Source organism: Hippocampus guttulatus, chromosome 3, assembly GCF_054856545.1.
Source record: "Hippocampus guttulatus isolate MCC_2025c chromosome 3, RoL_Hgut_1.0, whole genome shotgun sequence".
NCBI classification, from domain to species: domain Eukaryota; kingdom Metazoa; phylum Chordata; class Actinopteri; order Syngnathiformes; family Syngnathidae; genus Hippocampus; species Hippocampus guttulatus.
In genome coordinates, this window is record NC_141263.1 from 10,387,316 (window position 1) to 10,409,935 (window position 22,620).

General features: G+C 40.4%; 2 protein-coding genes and 1 pseudogene across 3 annotated transcripts; 2 read left to right on the forward strand and 1 right to left on the reverse strand.

The window, feature by feature from the left end:
* Positions 1-1,601: 1,601 nt before the first annotated feature.
* dnd1 (DND microRNA-mediated repression inhibitor 1) lies at positions 1,602-8,819 on the reverse strand. The gene is made up of 5 exons (XM_086106653.1): positions 8,802-8,819; positions 6,234-6,339; positions 5,666-5,991; positions 4,377-4,509; positions 1,602-2,171 (listed from the first exon to the last, which is right to left on the reverse strand). The coding sequence occupies exons 1-5, from the start codon at positions 8,817-8,819 to the stop codon at positions 1,636-1,638; spliced, it is 1,119 nt and encodes a 372-aa protein (XP_085962779.1). The 3' UTR covers positions 1,602-1,635.
* A 2,111-nt stretch (positions 8,820-10,930) lies between these two features.
* LOC147207431 (uncharacterized) lies at positions 10,931-14,426 on the forward strand (annotated as a pseudogene). The gene is made up of 2 exons (XR_015100409.1): positions 10,931-11,325; positions 13,288-14,426. The product of XR_015100409.1 is annotated as an uncharacterized LOC147207431 (transcript).
* A 2,457-nt stretch (positions 14,427-16,883) lies between these two features.
* On the forward strand, positions 16,884-20,445 carry LOC147207432 (uncharacterized). Its single transcript, XM_086106628.1, has 2 exons — positions 16,884-17,305; positions 18,226-20,445. Exons 1-2 carry the CDS (start codon positions 17,179-17,181, stop codon positions 19,677-19,679), a joined length of 1,581 nt encoding a protein of 526 aa, XP_085962754.1. The 5' UTR covers positions 16,884-17,178; the 3' UTR covers positions 19,680-20,445.
* Positions 20,446-22,620: the final 2,175 nt, after the last annotated feature.

Below are 22,620 nucleotides of genomic sequence, written 5' to 3' on the forward strand. Positions count from 1 at the left end.
AGCAACCACGCTAAACTTTCCGAGTAATTTTCGGGTTTAAACGCACACAGTACACACACAAAACAAGTGACTTAAAAGTACTCTGTTCCATGGCAGAAAACTACGCTCACTGCAGACACGAATGCAATTTCAAAACAGTATCAACACGCCGTCTCGCTTACTTTGCTGTTACAGCACTTCAAGGAGACAACAGTTGTTGCATTAGTGACTCCCGCTGGCCGGCATTTGTCATTACATGTTTAAACTGTCAATGTTTATGTTACCGTTCGCTAACAGAGGTTCACTTAACGGAACGACTAAATTATCGACAGTTTATTTTTATTCTTTTTTTTTCAATCTTTATTGTGAAAGTAAATTGAAACACACAATGAATTTGTCTGCAGTAGCTGGAGCCGCCCTAGTAACTATACAATTTCAGATTCAGATTCAGAAAACCTTTTATTTATCCCTGTGGGGCAAATTTAACCCTGGAAGAACCCGCGGGGTCAAATTTGCCCCCTATAAATTTTGCTACTCAAATGCTGCCCTTAAATCCCAAAGGGTCAGATTTGGCCCTAATCCTAAATTAGGATTAAAGCATTGAATATTTGAAATAACATATATTTTGGTGTTCAGTGAACATATAGCAGTCATTTAATGTATAATTCATCATTTTCCAAAGAAGAAAAGGTTCTTGGGTTCTCCAGGGTTAAAGCCATGTACTGTATTATTATTGTTATTACTATAGTCGCTCTCGTTTAAAACCCTACTTTGAAACCAGTTCTTTTTGAAAACACTACTTTGAAACAATAGCTGTTTTTGAAAACCCTACTCTGAAGGTACTTAAAACAGCTGTTCTCTTCATTTGTATTCTTTGGCTTTTCACTCAGCATGGCTCAGACTTGATCTTAATTGTACTGTTTTGTGCTTTCTACTGTCTTCGTTATTAATTTGTTTATTGTTGTATATATGATATTTGCTCCATGTGCAGCACTTTGTACCCAGCGGTGGTTGTTTTAAAGAGCGCTATAAATACAGTTGAGTTTGCAATTTGTTTATAATAAACGAGTCTTTGTTCGTGTCTAGTCAGCTAAGCTAAGCAACTGGAGAAGCCTCAAAGTCAGGGGTGATGTGCTGCCTGTTTTCCATCTCTCCCTGCTAATTCAAAGGATCAGCTCATCAACAAGCTCTGAAGAAACAGGTTAATGATCCTGATCATTTAAATCAGGTGTGTTGTGACAGGGAGAGATGAAAAACAGCCAGGACATCGGCCCGTGATGCCCGAGTTCGAACACCGCTGCTCCAAGAGTGGTTTATACAGACATAAAGAGGTATTAATTATGCTTTTCTTCATTGAGATACTGTGTGAGTGCGTATATTACTAATTCAGGGAAGAATGATTTGCATGTATGTTTTAACAAAGATGCCACCAATCCATTTTCTTTTCACATTTATACAGAAACAAGTCAAGCAATAAAACACGTGCAAGTATAAAACAAGTTCAACCAAGTGAAATTATTCCATTAAAACTCGGAAATAATAATAATCATAAACATGCACAGGGTAACAAACCACAATCAACATTACATACCTCTTTTAAGAAAATCACACAGCATGAACAAACGAGAACAAGGGCAGGGTAGGCTCCAAACAGATTCAGCGAAGGAAGACCTTCAGACCAATCACAGACTTCAGAAGCTGCTGAGCTACAGCCTCTCGAGCTCTCTCGATTGTGGTTGTGGCAGTGGGTCCTGGCAATATTCGAACTTTCCCTGGGAAGACTCCCAGGCCAAGGATACTCACCATAAAGGTTAAATGGAGGAATTCATCAGGTCCATCACCGCTGCAGAAAAACTCAAATTGTGGCAGACCAATTCCACTCATTTCACAACACTTTCGAAGGAAAGTCGCTGGAGAGGCTGACAATGCTGGAGACAGATGCTCATGAGAGGTTGACTTAGGGGCAACGGGTCCTCCCACAGCTCTGCAGAAATCAGCGGGAATCAATGAGGGGTTTTGTGGAGTAGGAGGAGGCTGGGCTAAAATCTTTGAGACGTTCGCCATGTTGGATGGAAGCTTCGGGGTTGAAACCTTGAAGGATTGATATTTCTGAGGAAGGTGCAATTCATCTTTCACCTTTATTGGGTACTGCCACTGGACTGAGATGCGTATGCCAAAGCACCTCAGGAATCCTAGTGACAAAAACATGCACATTAGTATGTTAGATTTAACAAAGCATGAATAGAAGATAAAATAAAGGGGTTCAATTATTTCATTATCAGCGTTGCTGACAGTGGGAGAAAAGAGACGATGATTCCGATATTGCTGACCGGTTGATAAAATAGTAGATTCACGGCATTAAAGTAGACAACCACATATTGTATTTTCCATAATATTCCATCCATCCATTCATTATCTGAACTGCTTCATCTCATTTTGAATTTTAAACCTGGAACAGCACGTTCCCCCAAAAACTGGGACAGGGGCAAGAAACAACTGGGAAAGTTGAGGAATGCTCATCAAACACCTATTTGAAACATTCCACAGGTTAACTAGAAACAGCTGAGCCTTATGATAGGGTATAAAAGGAGGATCCCCAAAAGGCTCAGCTTTACACAAGCAAGGATGGGGTGAAGGTTCACCACTTGGTGAACAACTCCAAGAGGAGGCCTGGTAGGCTGATAACTGGTTTGACGATTTGAATACGTTTTCAATGAACACCAAAGCTGTCTGTCAGCAGTAATGAGCTCTTCTTCTTTTTTTTTTTGACGGGACTTCTAAGGAGGGCACAATATGATTGGCTGTTTGCAGAGTTAAGTGGGCGTCTGAAGTTAATTGCCTTCAATTAACTTTTTTTCCCCCTCCTTCTCACCAAGCACTGTGGAGGAGGAGGAAGAGGGCAGAGGGAGGGAGGTCCTATGAAAAAGACATTGTTAGTTACAGTTAGATAGATGCATTGTCCATCAACAAGCTTCTGGCATAATGTTGGCTGCATTTTTGACCATTCTTGCAGGCAGAACTAGTTGGGTTCATTTAAATTGTTTGGGTTTAGGGTGCCATTATCGCAAAGCAAACTGCATTTCAGCAAATATTCTGAGTTTATGGAGGAAAAATAAAACATCAAGCTTCCCCATCACTTTTCTGAATGTCGCTCCATCGCTATTGATTTTGACGACAGCAGCGGCATTAAGTCAGACCTATCTTGAGCTGGAAGTGGTTGACGGCTGGCTGACGAAGAGTGTCTCAGGCCAGAAGCTTGACAATGTGTCTTGACGAAGGCGCATGTGAGAAGTGCCGTGCTTGCTCCGAATAGTGACACTAAATACCATGTTGAACTGGACAAACTTGAGTTGAATACATGGATTGGCATTTGGAGTCCTGTCAATTTTTGCATCCACAGACGAGTGGGGTTTTTCCATAGTGAGCAACATCAAAAATAAACACCATTCATGCCTCATGTGAGAGCTTGCAACCCTGCAGGAATATCTGTGTCACCATAAAAACCTTGATATGGATACGATTTGCAATGAATCTGAAGAGCAGAAACCATGTTATTATTTTGTAGAAATAACTATTACTAAGACAATAGATGCACATTTTTATATTGCACGTGATATAGTTATGTTTCATATTCAGATCTACTGCACGCCACATAAGGAATTGGTGGAACGAAAATCAAAATTAAAACTGGTACAGTCAAACCTGTTCCATCCATAATCCGTTCCAGAAGGCTGTTCGAAAACCGAAACCACGCTCTTTAAAAAAAAAAAAAAAAAGTTTATTGAACACGTCTGCTCACAATGGAAAACGACACGAGGAAGCGTCACTTCCTCGTGTAAGGAAGGCGAGAGGAGTCAAGTGGTGCATTCAAGTGTGCTCAGTTTGTTCGAGAACCGACATTTGTTCATCATCCGAGGCATAAAAAACTCGAAATTTTGGTCGAAAACCGAATTGCTCGAGAACCGAGACGTTCGAAAACCGAGGTTTGACTGTATTTCTTATTTACCCTGGGATTATTCTTCAGCTGCATGAGGTTACAATTACAAATACAAAAAAAAAAAAAAGGCACATTTCTTTGAAAAAATACAATGAGGGACAGACTAAGGCCTACCTCAAATATTTTAGTTGAAAATAATGTGGTCTGTTTTTTCCTTCAGAGTGCAGAGGAATTGGATGTTTTGCTCTCTTAATTAAACCTGGAAATTAGCCCATCGTTTGTTTGTAGTTTCTTGATTTCACAACTTAATACACCATTGCGCTCATAGACGTGTGCTCCGAGTTCGAATTGAATGAAAATGTGCTCAAATGGCGCTTCTATCGCGAAAAGTTGTTGAGCCCAAGTTAACGTCCGACCACAACTAGATGTCCATCCCCTGCAGCTGCAAAAGTTCACTCACCTTCCACGAGTACCCTCTTTGCCATAGAAGCCGCATAGTGAGATGAGAAGACGACTAGGGCTGACACACCCTCTATTTCAGGTCCAGGCTTCAGAGAAAGGCTCTCAACCCCTTCTACCATTTCGCGAAGTACCTGGTAGTCAGAAAAATGGTAGAAAAGATGATACAGTACAATACAATCCATCCATCTGAACTGATATATCCTCACGATGGTCGCGGACATGCTGGAGCCTAGCCTAGCTGATTTCGGGCAGTAGGCGGGGTAAACCCTGAACTGGTTGCCAGCCAATCGCAGGGCATACAATCATATCGATGGATTGTGATTGGATTTTGTAGTAGGGGAAAGAAAATCCCAGACTCTTTAGTGTTAAGTAGATACAATTTTGTGGCTGAAACACGTGAGGACATGTAGGTATTCCATTTGTGGTATTTTATTGACAGTTGATTTTGGCGTGGTTTCAGCACACTCAACGGACATGCCCACAATATCAGCGCGGCGTGATTTTTCACAATTTTGAAGCCACATTTTATAGACTTGGCCACGTTTTCAATCACTTGGATTTTGGTGTGTTTTTGACAGTAGTCTTCTAACTGGTGCATCAATTCAAATTAACATTTTTATTTTCACTTTACAGAGACTTTAAGTGCTTCTTTTCATCTGTATTTACATATCGTGAACTGAAGACCTACAATCCAACCATCTTGTTGCGTCTATTGGCTCTTCCACGTCGGGATCACCATCAAGGGGTGTCAAATTGTTGTTTCAGGCCACATTGTAGTTACAGTTTCCCCACAGAGGGCCGTTAGGAGTGTGAAACCATATGCATGATTCATGGTCTCATCACAACAAATTGATGGAGAACTAGTTTTGAAATCAGAAGTCAAGGACAAAAGTTCTTCAAGCCGTTCCAACTGCAATATCGCAACATTATTACTTACTACATATGACAATTTTGAAATATGAGTACACATTTTTGCTAGAATCATTGGAAGTTGACACACATGACTTGGTTTCATGGGCTACATAAAATGATCTGAATGTATAGAAAGTAACTCACATGATTTGTTTGACACAGTTTTTATGCAGAATGCCCTTCCTGACGCAACTCACCTATTTTTTAAAATGTGTTTATTTTGCAGATTTGAGACCGGAAGTTGCTAGCATTGGGACAATGGCTGAGACTCAAACGCACAAAAGGTTTCGCCCACTAATCGACCAGTGCCAACAATCCAGCCATGTACAGTACGGTACATATTAATACACAAAGGGGTTAAGATAACTGCAATACCTTAAGAAGCTCATCTTGCTTGAAGGTGGCTGGTAAATTTGTGAGGTTGACACCCCTCTTCTCAGTGCTAAGGCATACATTTAAGCGTGCACCTGGCAAAAGCATGTGCCCATGTAGCTGGCGAATAGCATTTTTAGCCACATTTGCGGAGCCATATTTGGCATAAGCAAATCCACGGTTTTGTCCGCTGAAGTTCATCATGAGTCGAAACTCCCACAGTGGCCCCACCGAGCTGAAGAGAGGAATCAGCAAGTCCTCGTAGACATCTTGTGGGATGTTGTTGATGAAAACCTCACATTTTATTCCAGGGTCTGGCCCCATCCATACTTTGAAAGCAATGAAGAGAAAGAGAAAATAGGTGCAGTTCACTATATTTAAGTATTGCGCACATAAAGTCCTTGCAATAATATCTGTATGAAATGTATGTTGTAAATAGGGTAAAAAAAACTGCTCAGCTTGCTAAATGTGACACCCCAATTCAGATTCAAGAAGTAAATTGAAATTTAGAGGGCACTGCCAATTTAATTCAGAATTTCATACAGCCCAGGTGTATAGAGTCCATTCTCACCCTCAGGTGGTCCTCCATATTTCCGCTGGCCATTAACTTGAGTGATCTTTGTATTGGTTGTTTTAAGCCAGGTTTCCAGTGCCTGCAAACGCTCAACATTCAGCACCTAAGAAGAAAGCAAGAAGAAACTCCAGAGTGAAAATTAACCTCCTTTGTAAATCAAAAGTGTTCATTTGAGAATCACGCACTAAATATATACAAAGGTACATTAGGGGTGAATGCGCAACAACAGGCATTTGTTTTTTGTTTTAAACATCCGTTCCCATCTCAGGTGTGGAGATTCCTTTAGTGATGTAACAAAGGCTTTTTCATGAGTTACAACTCTTACAACTGCTACGCTATTATAAAACGCTGCTATGAATTATGAGAACACACATTAGAAACAAAACATGAGAAATGAACCAAAACCTGCAACAATTTTTTTTTTTTACTTCCACTCAGCTTGTCTGTACTTTCAGTGTGGCTAGAGAGCATGTAACTTCAGATCACTTTTGGAATTCACAAAAGTAGTTGTTTTTGTTGAGGCACAGATGAACGTTGCGCTTTGCACACTGCTACACAGTCTGGCACTTACATGTAAATGAAGACATCGAAAAATGTATGGAATGTTTGGAAAAGAGCAGAGATTTTTATCTGTTCAACGTGTCCACAGAGCTACATCCATAAATGTCACAAACAAGCTGAAACTTTAGAAACAAATTATTTTCACCTGGTTTAAAAGTGTATTCCTCGTCACTGTCCCCACTATCACTGAGACATCTGATCACAGGAGGAGCCCTACTCTGAGGTGCTCCTGCTCATAAAGTCAGCCTCGAATGGCCATCGTCAATGGACGCTACAGCTTCTTGTTTACTTACAAACTTTGCTTGTGGCAGACGTGTGCACATTTTGAGCGTGACGTCTCTGATCCACTGGTGAAAGGACACTTTGATTCTCTACAACCGCTTAAAACAACAAAGCGTATGCAGGAAAAGTGGCTAAGATTGCATGACTGTCCAGGTTTTATGTTATGTGTTGTGTTAAATTATTTTGTTACTTTATGGTCACTGTTGATGTTATGTTTATGTTAAGAAACCTACCTTGGGACTACAGCTGAAAACTAGCATTTATGCTAAGTCTGGCGCATTTACACCGTTTATTCTTGTGTTGATTAATGTGCAATGTGCCAATGAAATAAATAACAAAACAAACAAATAAATAATCAACGTGTCCTTCAATTCACAGCATTTCTCTCAATTATCGTCATGGGAAAATTTATATTGCTCTTAGTGTACACAATTGGCTTGAGTTGACACCGCTAAAGAAACTAATGTCTCTTGCGGCAGTCACCCAATCATCATTGAACTTCCTCTGGTGTGTCACATCGCCACGCGTGTGTTATGCAGCCAACTGGATGCCTGTATTGTGATCAGCTACATCAATAGCATAGAACTGCATTGAGTGAGTTAATGCCACGCGATAGACCAAAAACCCTTTACTGGTACATGACAAATGACGCAATGGACACCCCTGTTTAAAAGCTACAATTTTAATACTGTAATACCACAATATTTTTGCTCAGAGTTATCATACCATCAGAATCTAGTTGTGTCTATTGGGGAACCTTGCTCTTGACAGCTTTGGTTTGGAGATGGACTTCCATTTCTTTCTCCAGATAAAGTGTTTTGTTGATTTGGCATTCTGATTTGGCCATTATCTTATGTAATTATGAAGGATCTCACCATATTTGGTTGGATATTCCTTTCAACTGTCAGGAAAAAAAATATTTGTTGAGTTAGGGAATTTCATATTACCTTTATAGTGCTCACAATTATTAGTTGTCGGTATTATGATATTGCAAAAACAACAACAAAAGAATTAGCACTACATCACTGCAACAAATTTTAAGTTATTAAAAAATATATCAAGTCTGCAAAAGTTTTCTGCAGATTAGAAATTGTAAAGAGAAGCAACCACGCCGCGAAATGTAGCTTTTTTTCTGGTCCAAAACATTTGATGTTTCTAACTACAGTAGTATCTATGTGCCCCAGTTGGTTCAAATTGTGTTCAGTTAAAAAAAGTAACGACATGCAAAAAAAAAAAAAAGTAACGAAATGCAACAGAAATCGCCTCTGTTCTTAAATGAGCCACTAAAACGCTGAATAAGGATGAAGCTAACACCTTAATTAGTTTAAATTAGCTTACCATGGTTTAACACTCATTGCGGGGCATTCAACTTAGTATTTAGTCACGTTGTAAATAGTAAAGTGTTGAATAAACTCCGAGAGAGCCGACAATAGCACAGTATGCAATGAAATAGTGCGCCACAAACGCGCCGGAGTTTGGTAAATGCGAAAAACACTGAAAGTTCGTAAATATTAAACTCTACGGAAGCATATCATCCTTGCAAGACAATTCACAAATGAGTAGCAAGCGTAGTGTTTTCGTAAATAGGCCTAAACGACGCCGTGCTCGTTCATTTGTGAATGCTGGCCAACGATTTAAGTACAATTGCGCGTTGAGTCAACGGGACGCAAAAGACGCACGTGCGAGAGGACTGTCGTAAAGTTGATTTTTTTAAAAAAATACCTGGATTTGGTTATCCATCTTTTACGGTGATTTATGTCCAGCTAATCGAGACGCCTGCCAGGCCCGCGAGGTGGTGTTGTGAGGCCGTAACGGTGGACTCAAGATAGCGCCACCCCAAAAAGAGACTTGCAGATCTCGGGTCGCATTACCGATAAAGGTACTTTTTTGGGCTACCAAACAATATTCAAAACTTGGGGGGAAACAACGAAAAAAAACTGTGGCTTGCACCATTTCAACCACTGGAAAATTGGTGTTTTTATCATGTATTTTTTTAACGTGCATGGCCAGTGTCGTTTCCAACTCGGTACACTGCATGAGTGCTTTCTGCTGGGGTACTACAATTAAGCTTAGTCAAGTGCTTAATGACATTTGGCTGGATGTGTGCACCGTACCTGAACCGAAGAGCGACAGTGAGGAAGCCGGGTAGGCTCTGTTCAGTGAGAGAGGAAAGGGGCTGGAAGGAGATTCTAAATGGCCGTAATGTTTCTGGAAATACTGTAGCTAGTTTTGGATGCGTGCTACGGTTCAACTAGATTCCACATTTACTGATTTCCGATTCCAATTGTAGCCGTTTGGGAAATGTCAATACAGTCATTTTGTGTTTCCTAACCTTACTCAACCGGCCAGGATGGTCGATTTTTCACTAACAAGTTCAATTCATGTATTTTTTTATCAGGACAATTATAATAACTTGCATTTTCAATTATATCCATTTGTTTTGGAGAAAGCACAACAAAAATTGCGACTTTAAAACCATCCATCCATTTTCTGATCCACTTATCCTCACAAGGGTCGCGGAGGGTGCTGGAGTCTATCCCAGCTGTCTTTGGGCAGTAGACAGGGGACACTCTGAACCGGTTGCTAGCCAATCGCAAGACACACAGAGACGAACAACCATCCGGGCTCACAATCACACTAAGGGACAATTTAGAGTGTTCCATTAACCTGCCATGCATGTTTTTAGAATGTAGGAGGAAACCGGAGTACCTGGAGAAAACCCACGTAGGCACAGGAAGAACATGCAAAGTCCACACAGGAAGGCCGGAGCTGGAGTCGAGCCCAGTATGTCTGCACTGTGAGGTCGACGCGCTAACCACTGTATCACCAGGCCGCCCGACTTTAAAACCAACCCAGGGAATAAGCAAAATGGACCAACCCCCTCCCATCATGTGGTGGAAGTCACGGGAGGAACCACAGACTATTTGTCCATTCAAAATCATTGTCAATATAACGGCAATATTTTCTAAATCGCTGGATCAAGCGGCCCCGAGGACATCTCGACTTAGGCCCACTTCAACCTATGAAGCCTACATTCAGCTTAGGTGCAGTTTCTGTCACGTCTCTTTGTTTTCATCGCAGCAGTTTATCTGAAATTGATCCAGCCAACTTGCACTACAACACCGCTGCATCTCTGGGTGGATACAATATAAAGTGTTCACCCTGCTATGGTTGCATAGATGATGTGCGACCGTGACAGGGATGACCGGAGACGGTGCCTGGGACGCGACCTCCTCAGTCGCACCGGCTGGTGCTTCTGGCTGCCTGACCGGCGGTGGTGAACGTGGCCAGTGGTGAGCACAGAACTTCTGTGGAAAGTTAATCCTACCTCAACAAGCCACGAGAGCTAGTGGAAGCTAACAGCCATGGCTGCCTGCTTCTCTGCCGTAACAAAAAATTGACGTCACTAAATGTCCAAAACTATGACCAATCCCCACCAAAATTTGATATTCAGTACGCATTCCTACTATTGTCCGCCTGAATTTGTGGAGGGGAGAGTGGCGTTTCTTCACGGCAGCTCATCTTCACATTTCACCTCTATGAATCCAAATTATCGCGCAGATCGCTTTTATTTTACATAGGTTGAATTGATCAAGAGAATTGTGAAATATGAATGAATGAAATATGAAACCATCACCGTTTTAGACACGAGGTGGCAACAGAACCTTACAAATCAAACCAGGAAAGAATACAGTGCTTGTCTCCCCAACGTTACAAGCCTAATGTATGGGGGTTGAAATCGATTAGGCTGTAACAACATTAACGACAATACATTCACACACAATGCAATAATACAATACACGAGGTTTGACCAAGTGGATTTGCCGTAGTCGTACTTCCGCTTCCGCTAAATTGATTACGTTTTTTTTTTCTTCACTTAATCACACGAAGTACCTAAATAATGATTCCCGAATTGGTACTGAATGTCTTTTAGCCTCGACGCAGTACGCCTGTCACGACCTTATTGCATTAAAACATTAATAACTAAAATCTTCGTGATGGTGTAAATTCGTCTCATAGCACGTTAGTTTCTCGACCTAGCTTAGCTGAGTTGAGTTTTGCTCAGATAACCAAGAAATACGTTTGTTATCAATGAATAGCTAAGCAGGGATCAAGTGTGAGTGTTAAGTGTTGTGATTTTAGTGTGAAAAAGATGTGAAAGAAGCGTACGGGGAGGAAGGTTTTTTTTTTCCAACATCGGCCACTGGTCGCTGTCTTTCAAGCAGCCTCAACTTATGTTACACGGGTAGGTTAGTATACTTATTCCTCTCAAAATGATCCAAACTACGGCATTCCATCTGTTGTAACATTAATACCCACTAGTCTATACGTTGGGGATCTGATGGGGCGTCACCAACATTGAACACGATTTTGATCAGAAAGAGGTAATTGTGGGTCAGCATGAACTGAAATTTCTAGATCCCCCTGCCAGTGGTGTTTTCACTACATTCCACTCTACATTATCCCCGATGCTTTAATGTTTGTCATACATTGGCCACGTGATCACATTGTAGCATTTTTCCATAACGAGCCGGCTTGTTTGGAACGACACATGCGATGTTTTTGCCTATGCATACGATCAACTCTACCTGGACAAGTATACCGTCGACTAGAGTGTTTGTCTGTGGCACACGAGTGTGTTTCCACCTGTTGAAAGTTCTATTCCGAGGAGGAGAGTTTACCCTGGTGAGCACCAGGTAGTCCCCAAGGACCACATGAGTCGCCCACAGGCCTGTTCAAAAAATAGCTTAACATTGACGGGACATTGTGATTCTCGAGGAATGGTGTCAAAGTGATCAATTCAAAATGTGAACATTTTAGAGTCAATATCATGAATTACACTTCCAACCCTCATCTATGGTCACGAGCTATGGGTCGTGACCGAAAGAACGAGATCCCGGATACAAGCGGCCGAAATGAGTTTTCTCCGCAGGGTGTCCGGGCTCTCCCTTAGAGATAAGGTGAGAAGCTCGGTCATCCGGGAGGGGCTCAGAGTCGAGCCGCTTCTCCTCCACATCGAGAGGAGCCAGATGAGGTGGCTTGGGCATCTGATTCGGATGCCTCCTGAGCGCCTCCCTGGTGAGGTGTTCCGGGCATGTCCCACTGGGAGGAGACCCCGAGGAAGACCCAGGACACGCTGGAGTGACTATGTCACCCAGCTGGCCTGGGAACGCCTCGGGATCCCCCGGGGAGAGCTGGAAGAAGTAGCTAGGGAGAGGGAAGTCTGGGCTTTCCTGCTAAAGCTGTTGCCCCCGCGACCCGGCCCCAGATAAGCGGTAGAAGATGGATGGATGGATGGACACTTGTCAACAGTTTTTAGTTTAGTTTTGTTTTTGTTTTTAATCAGTGATGCAAGTAAACCTTTTGAGATTTTTCTCGCCGTTGATTCTGAATTTGTCCTCGTTTTTTTTCTCTAGCACATCAAGTGTTTATAATAATATAACGACTACAGGCACTACTAATTATAATGTGTTTAGTACCATTTATGAATTAAGGGTTAGGCTCAGCAACAGGTGGATTTTTTTTCAGAAACTTCAACTATAAATTAAAACTCATTGTAAAATGCATATTGTGCAAGCCAATAGGATAACTTTGAAAATAAAATAAATGAAAACGTCTAAAACCTGATATGCTCGAAAAAAAAGTAAAAAGAGCAGCAATCAATGTTTAAAAATAGGTTTCGGGATACAACATTAACAATACAATATTATAGGTCGTTTAAGCAACTTTGTTATTTCAGAAGTGCGTCTCACACTGGTAGCCCTTCATATCAATTAGGATCCAAGAATTAGCATCATTTAGTTGGTAGTTCAGAGATAGTGCTAAGAGAATTGTCAACGATCCCTCTTTCTGTATTCTCCCAATTTGTGAAATATTATAGGAGTAGATTTGTTGCTATTTTGTTGGAGGAAAGGGGTTGTACAAAGTAATAACACCAAGGGTGGTCAACAGTAACTGTGGCACACTTGATTTGATGTAAAAATCATTATTAATTCGTATGGGAATTTTTTTAAAGTGAATAAATTAAGTTGAATTAAAGGTTTAATTTTCCTCTTTTAAAATGGTCCTGTTGTCTAGGGGAAAAAAAACTAAAATAACTCAAATAATTAGCGGCTAAAAAACACTTCTTAACCAAGGTTGCCAGTAGTTGTCTGCTCGACTTTGCTAAACCATGTGTGTTTGTCTTCTTGTTTCCTGCAAACATCAGTGAAGATCATCGGCCTGAGCAGCAGAAGTGGTGCTCAAGAATGGAGAGGCCGCCGCAGGAGCCCAACCCCATGAAAGAGGAAGAGCGACTGGAGCCCTTTTTCCACATTAAATTGGAAGAGGAGCCAAAGTCCCCACACATTAAAGAAGAAGAGCAAGAGGATGATATCACCAAGTTTTTATTGACCGATGACATTGTAAAGAGTGAAGAAGGTAATGATGACCACTGTGAGGGATCCCAATTTAAGAGCTTCTTGGCTTCAGTCTCAGATAGTGACAACATAACATCACGCTCTTCTGATACCGATGATGATGATGAACAACACTCTCTTGGTGATATGGCATGTCGCACTGACAACAAACGTGTGAAATGTTCTCAGTGTGACAAAACATTTTTCAACAAGTCATCGTTGAAAATGCACGCAAGAACGCACACAGGCGAAAAACCTTTTGCCTGCTCAGTTTGTGGGAAAAGGTTCACCCAAAAAGGACAGGTAATAGCACACAGTAGAACACACACTGGAGAGAAGCCTTTTGCCTGCTTAGTTTGTGATAAAAGATTCTCGAGAAAGGGAGATTTAAGAACACACAAAAGAACACACACTGGGGAGAAACCTTTTGTCTGCTTGGTTTGTGGTAAATGTTTCTCTAAAAAGACAAATTTAACAACTCACAAAAGAACACACACTGGAGAGAAGCCTTTTGCCTGCTCAGTATGTGGTCTTAGATTCACTCAAAAGACAAATTTAACAACACACACAAAATCACATGCTGAAGAAAAACCTTTTGCCTGCTTAGTTTGTGGAAAAACATTCTATGCAAAGACAAATTTAACAACGCATACAAGAATACATGCTGGAGAGAAGCCTTTTGCTTGCTCAGTTTGTGATAAAAGATTCTGTTCAAAGACAAATTTAGCAGCCCACACAAGAACACACACTGGAGAGAAACCTTTTGCCTGCTCAGTTTGCAGTAAAAGCTTCTCGAGAAAGACTCATTTAGCAGCGCACACACGAACACACACTGGAGAAAAACCCTTTGCCTGCTCAATTTGCAGCATAAGTTTCAGTGTCCGTTCAACATTGGTTCAACACATGGGAACACACACTGGGCAGAAAACGTTTGCCTGTTCATTTTGTGGGAAAAGTTTCACGCGTAAGGAAAAATTGAATATACATGAAAGAACACACAATGTAGAAAACCCTTTGTCCTTTTCAGTTAGCGGTGAAAGCTTCGCAGAAAAGGCAAGTTTAACAGCATGCACAAGTATACATGCTAGAGAGAAACCTTTTGCCTGCTTAGTTTGTGGTAAAACATTCACACGTAAGGAAAAATTGAATATACACACAAGAACACATACTGGAGAAAAACCTTTTGCCTGTTCAGTCTGCAGTAAAACATTCACACGTAAGGAAAAATTGAACATGCACACAAGAACCCACACTGGAGAAAAGCCTTTTGCCTGTTTAGTTTGTGGTAAAAGATTCTCTAAAAAGACAAGTTTGACAACACACACTAGAACACACAGTGGTGAGAAACCATTCAGTTGCAGTGTTTGTGAGTTAAGGTTTAATGAAACATGTCAACTTAAGAAACACAAGTGTGCTGGTGAGAAGAGCAGCAGCTATGAAGCTGCAGAAGAAACTGGGGCTGTGATGGGCATTCTTGACTCATTTTCTACTCCCCAATCACTGTATGAAGATATTTGTTCAGTGGGCTATGGACTGTAGGTGGCTCATTTGTCAAATGTTTTGATAGCGTGTTAGGGATTTTTTTCTTCTTTTTTCTTTCTACAGTACACACACTATACAACTGAACCACACCAAGAAGCACAGTCGTAAGATGTTTGTTGTTGTTCTGCCAAATTATCAAAACGGGTGTTGTATCTACTTGACAATAAAATTTTTCTTTTGTATTTATGTACATTTCAATGTCTGTACTTTTTTAAAGAGGAGTCTGTACGTCAGTCTTTGTACACAAGTAACAGTTGGATTCAGCTTTTCGAATTCATGCCAGGAGAGTGTGGCTGAAGGAGGACACACTAAAAATGTGACTGTTAGCTATTCATGTGGCCAAAGCTGAATAAATTGAGTCTCTACGTATCCTTAAAATAAATATGAATTTGTGACTTATTGCCTGACAAAGGGTGACTTTCAACACGGCATTGGTGGCAGCTGTAATTTGGGTGCATCTCCTGGCATTTAGAGCTGTTGTCTCTTCTAGCCAGCCCTGCAAAATGGCTATCTGAACTCGTTCTTTGGAGCAGCATGTTGGGAAGACTAACATGACTCGTGATCTATTCAAAGCCATTTCAGACGTCCCCCATGGGGGAAAAAAACCCCACACTGGGAGCCACAAAACCCTTTTGACAGCAAGTGAGAATAGCACTGTGTCTGTTTTTTTCCACCTGTTTGTATTGAAAACTATAGTGTATTTTGTTGATGAAATCAATAAACTGCTTCAGGGAGCACAAAAAAGTTTAGCATCATAGCGCTACACAATTGTATTTCTGCATAGACACGTTGCCAAAGTATGTGTTAGAAGCAAATCTTGCAGCCAAAGTAACCCCTGGATACTGTAACAACCCCCCCTCCCCCACACACACACACACACCCACACCCACACGCACACATTATTAGTGGTCAACAAAAGCCTGTCTCAGAATAGGACAAAAGGGCTTTTTTCACTCTGATGTTTCTTGTTTGTAATATATCGTCACCTAACTAAATTAATGCCCTAAGTCCCCCCCCCCCCCCCGTTTTTCACCAAACATGAAAAACTGAACCTCATACTGATTGTTACATTAATTAATAAGGGGTGGAATTGAATGATATGTCTCAGGACGTAGCCGATTTTAGCAGCACAGCTGGCTACATCATGCGATGTTTAGGGGGAAAAAATGTAAATATGACTTAAACCGTTATTTTAAGGGGACGACAATATTCTAAATCTGATTTATATACAGTATTTAACTTGGTGATATATTACCGTTATTAAATTATGGCGGAAGTAACGCAACAGCACACAGTGTGTCACCTGCATCCTGTCAAAGGTACGAGGAGTGCACAGTGGCGAGTCGCATCTTGATAGTTCGGATAAATGCACAATAATGTGGCAATGCGTCGAGGTTTCTCGTATAGTTCTATGTGGTACACTCAAATAATTAAATTGACCGTTGGGAGCATAATTTTGTTAAAGTGACATGTGCCTTTGTTAAAGTGAGGTTTGTTGACCAAATCGTTTTCCGTGCTTAATTATTTTGCAAATATTCCCCCGTTTTCTGAAGTTGAGCCATGGTTTGTTTTTACATGGACACTGAGCAATGAGATGCAATTTTCAGTCAACAGCAAGTGGCAAAATGGGCGTTTTCCCGAGATGGGCTAAAACCGGTAGATTTTACTGACTAACCGATTCCCACAAACGCAAATTTAAGCAGAAATCCTGAAGTCAGCTGGGATAGGCTCCAAATAAGCGTATTCTATATGGATAGGGTATGTTTTTTTCTTAACGTAACGTGAAGGTTTTTTGATTAATATCCGTGGCGAGAAGTTTGTCCTCGTGGTGTACCGTACTACGTTCGCTGCCGCTTCACTTCCGTGTACGTTTGTGTGAGCGCTTCGACTTTTTACGAAATACATCTTCCCGAATCATTTCTAAATTTACTTAAACATCGACGTAGAATCTTATCGTTCTGCTTTACTGGAATAAAACATCTTCAATTAAATGTTTTATTTTCGGCTAAACTCGTCTCGATGCACGTTGCATAAGACGTCGTAGCCTACCTTAATTTAGCTATGTTTGCTAGTCACTAACAAAGAGAAACATTTAATAGTAACACATCGCCAAGAACAAATTAAGTGTAAGTGTAAAGTGTTCAGATTACTGTCAGAAAATGTGTGCAAAAGCTGTAAAAGAAGAGTCCGTGGATGAACTTTGTTGGGCAAAAGAAGAACCTGAGCCACAACGTCAACTACTGGACGGCTTTTTCAACAAGCCTCAAAATGTGTTACACAGAGCAGGTTTGTTCACTTTGTATTCTCGCTTGTTTTTTGATTAGGTTACCACAGGTGGAATTGAGTCACATATACCAGTCATAAATCCGTATGTCACTGTGGCAATAATCAAGCATGTCAGTTGGATGGTGGTTGAGCGTCGCCTGGCTCCACCAGGGACCACCGAGTCCGGTCAATTTTGTTGCATCAATTAAAAACACAAACAAAGCAAAAGCAAATTTGCAGTAGTACAAAAACACTTAAGTAGATTTTCAGGTATCCGTGCTTTGCTTGGATGTTGAGAATCATTTCTGACGACGTTTTACAATTGAAACAGGTATGTGTACTCTGTTCCTTTGTGAAAATGAAACCGGCGTTCACAATTTCAGTTGTTATCCATACTTTTACAAGTTATACATGTTCCAAAGTAATTTGATATTATTGCTTTGTTTTACATGTTTTTACGCAACATCTATTGACACTTAAATGCACACGTTGCAATAAGTAGTTTAGTTACGGAGAGAAAATATAATAAAGCCAATTTGTGGTTTATTTAACATGTCTGTCTTTCATTATGCATAATTCGGCATCATTTAAAAATGTGAAATATTTTTCTTCTTCTACTTTCTTCCTTTCATAACGGCTGCTGTAAATTGGGAATTTCTCCATTGTGAGACGAATAAAGGTTTTCTTATTCTTATTATTACTATTCTTATTTAATATTAAATTAATTGATGGAATGATTAGTCGAATACCTGATTGTAAAGATATTTGAAAGCTTAGTTTGAGTTTTAAATGTACTTTTAGTGCACATGCTCTCCGGCTGCCAGGAGCTAGTTAAGTTAGAATAATTTATTTCAATATTTAAAAGGGGTTATATGATAGATTTAAAAAAGATTTGACATAACTACACCATGTGTCTTTCTTTGTCTTCTTGTGTCCTGCAGACATCAGTGAAAAATATCATCCTCCTGAACAACAGGACTCTGAATCCCTTTACAGTAAGGAAGAGGAGAAGATGGAGCCTCTCCAAGTTAAAGAGGACGAGGAGCCAGAGCCTCTGTACATTAAAGAGGAAGTGGAGGAGGTAGAGGTGGAGTCCTTCACGAAGTTGCCATTCATTTTTGCACCTTCAAAGAGCGAAGAAGATAAAGACGAAGGTCAAAGTGAGGGGAGCAGAGAGTTTAATCCTTCAAGCAGTTACTCAAGTCAATACCGGACAACAGAAAATGAAGGATATCACTTTGGAGAAATACAAGCACACAGCCTCTTCGCACCACTATCAGACAGTGACGACATATTGTCAAAAACACCTGATGGTGATGAACAGTCTGAAGACAATATGAAATGCCACATTGACAGCAAACCCTGGGAATGTTCTCAATGTGACAAAAGGTTTTCCAATAAGTCCTCATTGGAAATACACATTAGAACGCACACCAGGGAGAAGCCTTTTGTCTGCTCAGTCTGCAATTTAGCTTTCAGTGCTCGCTCAGGATTAATTCAACACACAAAAACACACAGTGGGGAGCGTTCTTTTGTATGCTCAGTTTGTGGCAAGGGCTTCCTTTTAAAAGAAAGTTTAATCAGGCACACAAGAACACACACTGGAGAAAAACCTTTTGCCTGCTCAGTTTGTGGTCAAAGATTCTCTCAAAGGGGCAATTTAGGAACACACATGAGAACACACACTGGGGAGAATTCTTTTGCCTGCTCAGTTTGTGGTAAGGGTTTCTCTTTAAAGGAAAGCTTAATAAGGCATACAAGAACCCACACTGGAGAGAAACCGTTTGCCTGTTCAGTTTGTGGCCAAAGATTCTCTCTTCGGGGTAACTTAAGAACACACTCAAGAACACACACTGAGGAGAATTCTTTTGCCTGTTTATTTTGTAGTAAAAGCTTCTCTTTAAAGGAAAGTTTAACACGACACACACGGACGCACACTGGAGAAAAACCGTTTGCCTGTTCAGTTTGTGGTCAACGATTCTCTCAAAGGGGAAACTTAAGAACACATACAAAAACACACACTGAGGAGAATTGTTTTGTCTGCTCAGTTTGCGGTAAGGGATTCTCTCTAAAGGAAAGTTTAACAAGGCACACAAGAACACACACTGGAGAGAAACCTTTTGCTTGTTCATTTTGTGGTCAAAAATTCGCTCAAAGGGGAAACTTAAGAACACATACAAAAACACACACTGAGGAGAATTGTTTTGTCTGCCCAGTTTGTGGTAAGGGATTCTCTCTAAAGGAAAGTTTAACAAGGCACACAAGAACACACACTGGTGAGAAACCTTTTGCCTGTTCATTTTGTGGTCAAAAATTTGCTCAAAGGGGAAACTTAGGCACACATGTAAAAAAAACACACTGGAGAGAAACCATTCCTTTGCAGTGTACGTGCTGAAAGTTTTTCTTCTAGTCAGTATGTTAAGACACACAAATGTACTGGTGAGAATAGCAGCGATCAATGAAGCTTTAAATAGACTGTGGAAAAAACTGATTATTTGTGATCAGATGTAAAAATGTATATTTAATCTTGAGTAAAATGAGCCAGTGGTTTTGATGACGATGTGAAAACATTAAGCCAAAAAATCCATACGTGACTGAAACATCATGTGTCCTGTACTCCATCTGTAGGAGTGATTGATACTTAAATTATTGCACTTGTGGTCATGGATTTAACTCAACATGGGCATACATGTCATATTCCTGTTGGTCCTTTCTTTTTCCAGGATGGGATAATTGTTCAGTCGCCTTCAAAAGTATTGGAGCGACAAGGTCAATTGGAGAAAAACACTGTTTTGTTGTATGCTGAAGACATTTGGGTTTCAAATAAAAAATGAAATGAGGCAAAAGTTCAGAATTCCACCTTTTATGTCATGCAACAGTAGACGTGCTCAATAAATCGGGACAGAGTGTCTTTACTTTTCTAGTGCACAAAAATAGTGCACCAGACAAGTGAATAACAATATTTGGTTGCGTAACCCTTACTTTCTATAAGTGAACCAGATTTCACCCGACTGTTGCATTCTTCATTTGAAATGCTTTTCCAGGCCTTTACTGCAGCCTCTACCACTGCTCGTTTGTTTCTGGATGTTTCTTCCTTCAGTCTCCTCTTCAGGAGGTAAAATGCAGGCTCTACTGGGTTAAGGTCCTTGGCCAGTGTAAGACATTCAATTTTTTTCTCCCTAATAAAGTCCTTTTTTGTGTTGACAAGCTGTTTTAGGTCAGTGTCTTGTTGCATGATGAAGCTTCTCCCAATTAGTTTGGACGCAATTTTCAGTACATTGACAGACAAAATGGTTTGTAGGCCTCCGAATTCATTCTGGTGTGACCATCATGAGTTACATCATCAATAAAGACTAGTGAGCCCGTTCCAAAAGGAGCAATCCAAGCCCAAGCCATGACATTACCTCCACCATGCTTCACAGGTGAGCTTGTATGTTTTGGATCATAAGCAGATCCTTTTTTTTCTCCATACTTTGGCCTTTCCATCACTTTAGCAGAGGTTAATCTTGGTCTCATCGCACCATAAATTTTTGTTCCCGAACTTGCATTGTTTATCTCTGTACATCTTTGCAATATCCAATCTAGTTCTCAGATTCTTTTTGCTGATTAGTTTTTGTTTGTTTGTTTGTTTTTGAGTAATTTATTGCTTGAGTGAAGTTGTAGGTAGACGAGAGCAACATGATTAAAGTCCCCCACTGACCATGGTGAGCGCGCCGGGGTTCTGAAATGTTCATCTCACAATCACAACACACGTAACGTCACTGACATTTAGTCATAAACCATACCTGTTCTTTTTTCTACTCTGTAAGGGAAACATCGAATGAACGTGAGGCCAAATGGCGAGCCTTTTAAGACCGTGAGTCACAGCGTTGTTTCTGCAATGCTTCACATAAATTGGTCTTTGAAAAGTTTCACTCTGTGTGGGGCATCCATGTGGCTGCCTCACAACATTTAGCATAGAGAATAAAGGTAAATGTCATCATTGGTTACATCGGACTGGTGAAACAGAAGCTTGTCAGCGTCTCTCTGACAAACCAAATCAAATAAATTGTGCCTGCAATAGTAGGGAAAATAAATGTAGCAAACATAATATAGCTCAATGTAACACAGTAAAATTATAGCTTCTTAACAAAAACACTCTGGTAAAAGTAAAAGGTAAAAGTACGTTGCATTAAGGGATTCTCATGTGTGTGTTTAATTGTCCCATCTGAGAAATTACAGTATTATTATTTTTACCACAAAGTAAATACCTATAAGGTTTCTCTCCTGTGTGGATCATTTGCTTTTTCAAGATACATATAGACAGTTCTGTCGTTCACAGCGTTTGTTATCCACATAACGTGTCTTATTGCCTTCACATTGTTCTTCATTGTGAGTGTCAAGAGTGTGTAAAATAATGTCGTCACTATCTGATGGTGAAGCTATGAGGCTGTCTGCTTGGGCTCGTTCACAATGGTCCTTCTGTTGCCATGTGTTGACTTGAGCTGCTGCTTAGAGGCTCCGTCCCTCTATTCTCGTCTTCCTCATCTTTGCACTTCACAAAGACACGAGTCAATGTAGGCTGGGTGATAACAGTCAACAATTCTTTTTCTAATGTGGGGGTTCTCTGGCTTCTGTTGCTCAACCCTTTAGCTCCACTCTTGCGGCTCAGGATGATGATCTTCCAGTGCTGAATTTAAGCTGCAGACTGAACCAGTGAAAGGCTTCACAGCAGTGTATGCTGTAGTGTGTGTATTTACATTTCCCTTCTTAGAGAATCGTTGATGCCAAACTGAGCAGGCAAAAGGTTTTTCTCCAGTGTGGATTCTTGTGTCTTTGATTATGTTTCTCTTTTCAGAGAGCCTTTTAGCACAAATTAAGTAGGCAAAAGGTGTCATTAATGATTCAACAAAACAGGCCATACGGATCACTAAGTTGGCCAATTAAATCGTACCCAATCACTCTTATTGCATTTAAAATGATTAAAGATTACATGTATATATTAGTTAAATTATAATAGAACATTTACAAAGGTAATATTTTTACCATCAAACATTCACAAAGTGCTTAAAGATAGAGAAGGGAGTACAAGTAACTTAATTTACAATCAAATTTTGCCCCTGTGTGGATGAGACATAAATCTAAAATAAATCACAACGAGTTCTATTAATTTGAGTTTTTAAAAGTCACTTAATATGTGCATCGTAAAGTTACTCCACCACCCTGGAAAAGGACAGCTAAGATAAATCACCAAGTATCACATTCAAGCCAAGTGTATGTAAACATCTGACCACAAGTGTATTTACTCAAGATTCACATCATGCTATAACAAACATAAAAATAAACAAGACAGATAC